This window comes from Parasteatoda tepidariorum, chromosome 5, assembly GCF_982258835.1.
Source record: "Parasteatoda tepidariorum strain Cologne lab strain chromosome 5, Ptep-v5.0, whole genome shotgun sequence".
NCBI classification, from domain to species: Eukaryota; Metazoa; Arthropoda; class Arachnida; order Araneae; family Theridiidae; genus Parasteatoda; species Parasteatoda tepidariorum.
The window spans coordinates 4,890,635-4,900,722 of NC_141759.1; the positions used below are offsets into that span (position 1 = coordinate 4,890,635).

Below are 10,088 nucleotides of genomic sequence, written 5' to 3' on the forward strand. Positions count from 1 at the left end.
AATAATAATCAGGTGTTCTTTCAATGCAAAGAAGTTAGCGCAATAAAATAAGATAAACTTTAAGAGAATTAAGTCAATAAATATTTTATATGAATACACTTAACATCATTTTAGTCAAAATTAGAGTATTTTCTACATTGTAGATACAAAACGGAATCAATTTCGAATTTGTTTACGTCTATCGTTCTTTATTTCTACCCGCTTCTCCGTCGAAGATTTATCTAAGTTTTAAAAGTCATAGATGGCGCTTTCTTACTGCTAGAAAAATCGCTGATGTGAACTCAGGGCTGTTATGAGTTGCTGCTGGCGACTGAAATTGTAAAAAGTGGTAACTTGCAAAAGGCGAAAAAGGATTGGATTAAAAACTTTTCCAAGCATATTTATTTCAATTTACGACTGAAAGAAAATGTCAAGAACTTTTTCTTCTCTTGACATGAATAATCTGTAATGAAGGCAGTAACGAATGAATAATTAACTAGAGTAAATAAATTAAATAATTTGTTTGTTATATTTATTGTCACCAGTGGCAGTCCCGCTGATTAAGAACCATCGACACAGAATTCAGTTTACATGCTTTCGATCATCTTTGAGAGAGACTCAGAGAAATCGGAATCTCATTGACAAAAAGTAGTAGTTAGGTATTTAGTTTACTTCGCACTAAAGCTGAACAATGGGCTATTGGCGACGGTTTGGGAAATATCCCTAAAGATGATCCGAAACTATGTCATCGTAATATTGATCCTCTGCAGAGGGGAGAGCTCCTTTGCTTTGGTAGCCCGATGACCTACGCGCGAAATCGAGCACTTTACGGTAGAGCAGTTTAACGAGGACCAATACCGCACACCCTCGGTCCCTTCGTATACTGATTCGAGTGGACACCTACCCGCACGCTGACCGCAGCCCCTGATGTTTGATTAGTATTCGGTGTTCTACTGGGAACCGTATTTTTACGATCAGTCCACTGCGGGACGAACGTATAAGAAAATAATATTTTGATAAATATAATTTGATCACAAATGACAATATTCTACAAATATCACCAAAATGTGATGGTATAAGAAAAGAGAACACACTTTTACATAAAAATAATAAAAATGTATTCAGAGAGAAGTGTCCTTAATCCAATATTAGGGGATGACTTTAATTGCGAAAAATGAATTTTTTTTTTTTAGACAGCAACATCAAAATTATAACATCCATTTATTAGAGAATTATACCTGTTCAGGGACAGTCTTTGTTTTTTTTGTAAATTTTTTTTTTTGGATGTTGAACACGAATTAGCATTTTAAGACCAACATCGTTTTTAGGAAATATGTTATTTTCCCAGATGAAACTTATTTTTTGTGTATTTGAAAACTTCCTTCCCCCAAATTATATACCTACAATGTGTCAATAGAGTATGAAATTAAGGAATTGTGAGTGTACGAGGCCTGTCTAAAAAGTATCCGACCTTAATTTTTCCCGCGCTAAGTAATTATTCTAAAGCGGCACCATCGTGCACTGTGGAAGGAGGAACCTTAATACACATGCTTGAATTTTTTCACCGCGTTCGGTTGTGCCAGTCGCTGGCTGGTGGTCGCCAAGTAAGGTGCTGTTCGTAGTGTTCGTCGGATTTAGTTTTCTCGTAAGATGACTAAACAAATTGAGCAAAGATATTGCATCAAATTCTATCAAAAGCTTGGTGATTCTCAAAGCCAAGCAATTCGTAAGATTCAGCAGGTGTTTGGAGAAGAAGCGATGGGTGTAACACAAATTAAGGAGTGGTTCATCCGATTCAAAGATGGCCGCACATCAGCGGAGAGTGAGTAACGTTGTGGTAGACCCCAAACAGCTCGGAGTGCAGCTAATGTTGAGAGGTTGCGAAATTTGGTGATGACAGATCGTCGTTTGACAGTGTGGGAGATTGCAGAAGAGGTTGGAGTGAGTAGAGATTCTGCACAAGCAATTTTGCGTGAAGATTTGAACATGAACCGAGTAGCTGCGAAATTCATACCCAAGTTGTTGTTCCTGGAACAAAAAGACCTCCGTTTTGACGTTGCACAGGACCTTCTGGACACCGCCAACACTGATCCTGGGTTTCTGAATACCGTGAGAACTGGAGATGAGTCATGGGTGTACGGGTACGACCTAGAAACAAAAAGACAGTCGTCGCAATGGAAGCATCCCGATTCTCCAAAGCCGAAGAAAGCGCAGCAGGTGCGAAGCAAAATCAAGGTGATGCTGACTGTTTTCTTTGATGTCCGTGGAATTGTGCATCGCGAATACGCACATTAAGGACAAACAGTGACAAAGGAGTACTATCAAGATGTTCTCCGGCGACTCCGTGAGGCAGTTCGGCGCAAAAGACCAGACTTGTGGAAGGCGAACAACTGGCACTTGCATCATGCAACGCCTCTGCACATTCATCCCAATTGATCCACACTTTCTTAGCCAAACATGGAATTACAACCATTCGGCAACCTCCCTACTCTTCCGACCTGGCTCCTTGCGACTTCTGGTTGTTTCCAAAATTGAAGACGCCGCTGAAAGGATCCCGTTTTGAGAGTAAAGAAGAGATAATGCGGAACGCGACAACGGAGCTGAACACCATTCCAAAAGAAGACTTCCAGAGGTGTTTCCACCAGTCGAAGGATCGGTGGGCTAAGTGTGTGGAAGCACAAGGGGCCTACTTTGAAGGGGATTAGGGTCCCAACTCCATCAGATATTTGAAATATTTTTTCTAGCCAAAGGTCGGATACTTTTCAGACAGGCCTCGTATATACAGTACAGAACCCGTTATCCGGAAATCAGAAAACCGGAACGAAATTCGATACATTTTCCCGCCATTTTTCTTAAAAAAAAAAAAATTTTTTTTTTCCTCATAAGATTTTAGGATTTTTCTTTCTTTTTTGAAAGATGTTCACCTTACCATCATTTTGGAAATAATCATTAGTGTATTACTTCATCGTTTTTTCTTCTTTTTAAGATTATTTCCAAAAAAAAAAATTTTTTTTTTTTAGTTGGGTTTAACAGTAAAAAAACGGCTTTTTGTAGCGATTCAGAAAACCGGAAAAATCAGCTATCCGGAATAGCGATGGTCCCGATCGTTCCGGATAATCGGTTCCCTACTGTATTATGAATAAAGCATTGGAGTGGACGACTCTTCCGGTATTTTTACGAAAAAAATAATTAATAGAATTTCAAATTAAAAAAAAAAATCCTTCATGGGATATAGAAAATGTGTAAAAAATTTTTTTCTTCAAACCTTTTTCAAAATCATAATCTTTTTCCTCATTTGATTTTTTGCTAATCTTCTTAAATTTTTAATCAATTTAAACTTCCAACAACACTCAAATGAACTCAATTTGAGTATTTCTATCCCCTCATCAATTTATTCAGTGATATTTTAAATCTTTACATAGCTCTAAATGCGTGTTCACGAAATTTTCAACCAAACTAAAAGGGAGTAATTCCGTGTCTACTTTTCCGTTTATAATTAAACACTAGGCATAATTAATGTAGAGCAAAGTCCTTAACTTCGAGGTCGATGTGGCTACATTTATTAAATTACACTTTTCGATTGATGTTTTCGTATTCAAACTCTAAAAAATAAAAGAAATAAATTTTATATCGCTATTATAAATATATAGCACCCGTGGCAACCTTATAAAAACAAATGTTGGTACTTAAAGTCTTTTTTTTAAAAAAAGAGACCACTTTAGTTACATTTTCAAAGCAATAAGAAATATATTACTCATTTATTTGTATTTATTAGTTTCTTCTTTAAAATAAAACAAAACTCATTAGAAAAATTTCGACCTATTAGAATTCATAAATTACAGAAAACTTTTATGAACGTTAAAATTTCGCTTACATTTAATAAAAAAAAAAAAACTTTCTAGAATATCAAGCCTGTTTACACATCACCTCGTAAGCATAACATAAGCAAAGAGATACACCAGACGTTTTTTAAATTCAGAAAAATCCGGTTCTAAAAAGTTTGCTGTTGTTTACATTCAGTTAACCATATATACTATATACAGTCGGACCTCTATTTAATGAAGTCGCTAAATCCCGATAAAAAGTTCGTAATTGGCGATCGAAATGGGCTGTAGATCTCTCTACTTATGGCAACACTTTACATGCTTTCCCCATTAGCCTGTGGAAAGTCATAGAGGAAGGAAGTACGTTAGTTTCTCTCTTGTTTTTCATATAGATTAAAATCTTTTAAGTTGGAAAACTACATTTAACATAGTTCTAATGAAAAGTATCACGGAAATTTAAAAAAATATTTTTATGAAATAAAAAGGAAAAATATTAAGAAATGGGAAAATATCGTAGTACATTCCAATACAACTGAAAAGAGGGAAGGGAGAAGGGCTAAAGGCATGAAACCGGTCTTTCCCCAGATGGCGTATTCGAGTGTTGCGATCGCCAATATGGGAAATTCGTTAAATATAAAATCACTTTTTAAAATACTTAAACAACACAAAAACAGATTCATAAACACTAGGCATAATTAAAATCGCAATTGATACACTTTAATCTTGCAAACTAATATCTACTACTTTTTTTATTTTTATAAATCTTAACAGTAAAAGAAATCTGCCTGGAAAGCAAGAATGCAGCAAAACATTATCCAGTGTTACACTATCATGTTACATACATTTTCAATAAAAAAAAGCTAAGTTTATGCATAAAATTATTGCTGCATTTATTATAAAAGTAATTTTAAACATACACTACCCCATGCGTACATAAGTTTAATTGCTGCTGATAAAATCCGTTAATTTTGTCTTAGCTTTTCATTTCAAAAGCAAACAAAAAGAGAAAGGGATTTTACAATTGTAAGTCATTTTTTCACATAAAATTCGTTAACAAGTTCTGAAATATTTCGGGAAATAGGGAAAGGGGATATCAAAGAAGAGTTTGTTAAATAGAAAATTCACTTCGCTATTTGGAAGTTATTTTACGAAGAAATCTCCAAAGTTCCTCAAAAAAAAAAAAAAAAAAGATAAATTCGCAAAATGGAAGTTCGTTAAATAGAAGTCCGACTGTATTTCTTTATACGTCAATTAGACATGTCCATCTTTCATGCCCTTCTTCCTAATCATGTATTTCGCTCGAAGTCCATTTTTGAAAACACAAATCTGTAGCTTTTTTCGTAAACACTGATCTTTATTTGTTGCATATAATTAACTTAAACGATAAAGGAATTTTAAGTCGTGTGCAAAAATGTTTAGATTCGCTGAAAAAAATTCTCGACGTATGGAGAAATACTCCAAAAGTTACATTAAAATTTAGGCATCAACAATTTGAACCGTTATATAGACCAAACTTTTGGTACATATTTCAACGATACCCCATGTACTTTGAGGAATCCGCTTATAAATTCTGAGAAATTATGTTTTTGTGCCTGATTAATTAGCATATTTGACTTTAATCATTACATCAAAATACATTCAGGCTGGTTAGTCCCCCCCCCCCGCGCACTGTTTAAGAAATACGATTTGTTGATGCCTATTTTCGAGCGAAATATTCTTGTCAATAGATAATTTTTTTAAAAGAGTTATGCAAAATTTCTTTTCGCGGTGTTTTGATTAAAAAATGGGGAGGTAGTAGAAAAAGACTTGGCTCCGAAAAGCAGAGTTATGGTGGTGGGGAGAGATTTTATCATTTTCCAGTTCATTCCATTGTTTCATAGAGCAAAAATATAGTTAACTAGGAGGCTTCGCCCCCTGCTCGCTCGCCAACCCCCGGAACTGCTTTCGCAGTTCATTTCGGAAAGCTTCGCAATCCAATGCTCGCTCATTGGATACGTTCTTAACGTCTAGTTTTTGTATACTTTTTTGAATACTGAAGTTCCGAAAACTTTTCACTGTAGAAAATTGTAAACCTGTGCATTTCAATATTAATTTGAAATTGCAAACAGTTCATATTTTTCTTAATCACGCTATTCTAAATTTCAGTTGTTGAGAAAAGTAACTGTTGTAAGTTTTGTTTTAAAGTCTTTCCCACCAGAGTGCTAAAACCATGTGCTGTAAAACAATATGAAATAGTACTGAACGCCGGATGTAAAGCATCGGCTTCGATGAAGATAATTTTGTTCATAATTCGGAGAGAATTCACCCGATTAGACATATGATGCTCACTACGTGCTCTTGCGCGCCGAAGCCGAACGTATTAGCGTTTTATATAATATAGATCAGCCATATGATGCTCACTACGTGCTCTTGCGCGCCGAAGCCTATCAATTAAAAATGAAAACTGTTGCCAACGCGAGAAAAGAAATATCATCGGTTTTATTGATACATACGTATTAGCGTTTTATATAATACTAGGAGGCTCCGCCCCCTGCTCGCTAACGCTCGCCAACCCCCGAGGATTGCTACGCAATCTTATGTGGTTCACGCCGTGAACCATGGCTCGCTGCGCTCGCTCGCCAATGAACACAATGTTCTAGCACAAAGACATAATATATTATCATCAAAGACATAGTATTGTACTTATGTAGAAGAATTCTACCAATGTTCTTATTGGCTTTAAAAAAAGTACATTAGCTATTTAGATTGTACATGGTGAAAAAATCAAAACATTAGCTAAATAAGAAACATATTATTAGCAAAATAAATTAACAAATATTGCTGCACTAATATTCTGCATTATAAAGCGTGAAAATTCAATGCATAAATAAACGCGAAATATAAAAAAATTCAATGCATTCAATACAAACACTTAAACGTTTTTTAGACGTTTAGGTAGCTCCCAGTAGAAAAATATCAATTCAACAGCGGGCTTTTAAAGCATTCTCACTTCAATTAATTCCTAATTGAGTTTAAATTAAATATTGTCATGTTTTTAGTACATGAATCTGAATTGAACAACCTGATAATGCTCACTCTGGTTATTGTTATCGGGTTGCTCACTACGTGCTCTTGCGCGCCGAATCCAATCAATTAAAAATGAAAACTGCTGCCAGCGCGAGAAAAGAAATATCATCGGTTTTATTGATACATACATACATACGTAAGTATTAGCGTTTTATATAATATAGATAGATAGTCGCTAACAATGACAGTAGACTATTACTATACTTGTCGCACTACAAAGACGTGATGCGCATTTCATTATTTATATTGCTCCACGGTTTAAATGCAATTATTTTTTTTTCTTCATAAATACTCTTTTTTTTCTCTGTAAAATTCTACAAAACTTTGGAAAATTATAAAATTTTTATATTATTTGAGAAAATTATATTTAAAATACACGAAAACTAGGAAAATCACAAAATTTTTTAAAAACATAAATAGACGTTTTGATAAGTTTAAAATGCTGTTCTTCCTTCCACCCAATTGATACTAGTCATTGAGGTATCTGTAGGGCAGATTTGTTGGCTCATGAATACGAATTCAAAATTTCATAGATTGACATATAAGCGATCTTGAATCCCGAAAATAAATAGATTTTGCCGACATTTCGAAATCATTAATAAATATAATTTTTTTATATATATAAATAAGTTTAACCATTATTGAAAATTAATAATAACGAAGCAATATTATTGGTATGGGGTGGGGCGAAGGAAAAAAATACAACAGTTATCTATTCGAAACATTTAAAAAACATACAGCCTTAAAAAAAAAAAAAAAAAAGAAATAGCAAAAAAGGTTCAGAAAAATTTCAAAGCTGAACATCTGAGTTTTCCAATAATACAGTATTTTCAAGAAAAAGTGAAAAAAGAATGAAGTCTAATAGAAACACTTTTAATTACTGCGCCATAATAAAAGCGTTAAAAGAAATCGAAGTACTTTTTTTTTAAAGGAAAAAGCTAATAGAAATCGAAACAAAAATCAATCCTAATTCTCAATATATATATATATATATATATATATATATATATATATATATATATATATATATATATATATATATATATATATATATATATATGTAATAACAGGGCTCCAACCCTGTTATCAGTGTTGTATTTAGCTTGAAATAATTGCAGTCATAAGCCATCAGACGTTCTAAACAGGTTTATTTAAATATAGCTGGTATCGATAACAGTCACGTCCCCGCTCCTGCAAAGGAGGGGGAGTGGACAAGACTCCGGACAATTCCGGCACAGCTTATCAGGATCACATTATGATGAAAAGGACACGCAAAACTATGCGCTCTTACGTTTTATACCAACATAAATTTGAAGTAAAAAGGCACATTCGTACATTCCTTGTATCCTTACGCATTAAGGAAAATCATTTCTGCTTCCTTATATGGAAGTGAACGAGGGAACGATTCTAAAAATAACTCTTCCCTTGAAATATAAATCTATTTATATTTCAATGGTATGTTTTCAGCCTTGAATTCCCAAAATAGAATCTCTCTACGCTTATTCTTTAACAAAGACATTTTATGAAACCGAAAGAGTTTTAATTCTTTTATTAATACAAAAGTATTTACTTTTTGTATTACATCCCCCCCAAAAAAAATTTTTGGTGAGCCAAAATAAAAAAAAATTAGAGTACTTTAAATTTAAAATTTTAAGGTTGGTACGACTGTTCCTTTTTCCCTACTACAAACAACAATTTTTCAATTATGAGAAGAAAAATATTATTTACAATGACAAAAATATGAAAAACATGATTATGCAATTTATCTATTTAGTAACTAAACAGAAAGAAATATTAAACATTTATAAAACTAATCTACTAAAATTTTCAAAAAAAATTTTCACACAAAAATATACAACATTTTATGGAAACGAACTGGACAACAAGTGTCATTTAATCAGAATTTATTTTCAACATTTGTGGTTTGATATTTCCTATGCTTTGATACTCGTACTTTTTTAAAATTTTGTTTACTTAAATTTCTTTTTAGTTATTTTGTTTTTGTAATCAGTTTCTTGGTCCATTCTTTCTTTTTCCTATTTTTCCTTTTATTTTTTATTTTTGTTACCCTTTATATAATTTTTCGTCGATATTAACCTGATAATGAACGCATCCATTACCTAGATCTATCTTCGAATCATTTGAACTTTTTGGACATTCTTTCTTTCTATTTTTTGATGTTTACTTTTACTGAAACATCCTTAACATTCATTTTTTCGATGCTTACTTTTTTGAAGCATCATTCTTTTCTTTTTTCGATGTTTACTTTTTTTGAAACATCTTTTTCACCATTTTTAACCTTAACATTTTGAGAATTCTGCTGTTTAATGTGCAAAGATAAGTTGTCACTTTTAGAATTAGCAGAGATGATCAGTCTCTTACCAAATAGAATAACAACTGGCCCGACACAATGAATAAACAAACAAAAATCCCTGCAAGTCTACAACCCTACTAAAGCATATAGTAAATCAGTATCAAGTATAAAACTTTGCTGAGTTAAAAATTTGGCCTATCGTAATAAGGGAGTCTCACAAATTTTGTTAAGTGTTAACTGTCCGTTTGTTTGGGTTTCACATTTTTTAAAATAGGAATATTTAGTTTTGACCAAGTCCGAAAAAGTAAAAGAATTTCAAATTTCTTTAAGATTGTTTGAAAATTCTTCATTGTTAGGTTCAAAAGACAGTTTTGAAAAATTTAATTTTTTATGTGGTTAGATCTTGAAAAATCATTAGGAAACGAAAGTTTAAATAATGACTTAATTTTGTTTGCCGTCACTAATTTAATTGACATTTGAACCATATATTTTTTTTCAAAAAAAAAAAAAAACATTTTAAATGCACTAAAGAACAATATTATATCACAATTATATAAAAAAAAATATATTTAAACACAAGAAATTCAATCTAATCATAATAATACTCTATTCCATTATTCAAAATAAAATATTTAGATTACTACTCATATCTAATATTACTAAAATATTTAATCACAACATTGAGATCGAAAAAATAATGAGAGAGAAAAAAAATATATATCTACAGTAAATCCTTTCCATTTGACCTTCATCCATTTTTCGTTAACGAGAGAAAAAAAAAATATCACTTTTTTTGTTTTTCTTTTTCGCGCCTTTGAATCGTAGCAATTCATGAATATCCATGATTAAGATTCGCGCACATTCACTTTTTATTTTACGACTTGAGTAGTAAGAATTGTAGGATC

At 32.6% G+C, this 10,088-nt stretch overlaps 1 protein-coding gene across 1 annotated transcript; it reads left to right on the plus strand.

Annotated features, from left to right (window-relative positions):
- Positions 1–1,629: 1,629 nt before the first annotated feature.
- Positions 1,630–2,274, plus strand: LOC147808510 (protein GVQW3-like). The gene is made up of 2 exons (XM_087162592.1): positions 1,630–1,801; positions 1,880–2,274. Exons 1-2 carry the CDS (start codon positions 1,630–1,632, stop codon positions 2,272–2,274), a joined length of 567 nt encoding a protein of 188 aa, XP_087018718.1.
- Positions 2,275–10,088: the final 7,814 nt, after the last annotated feature.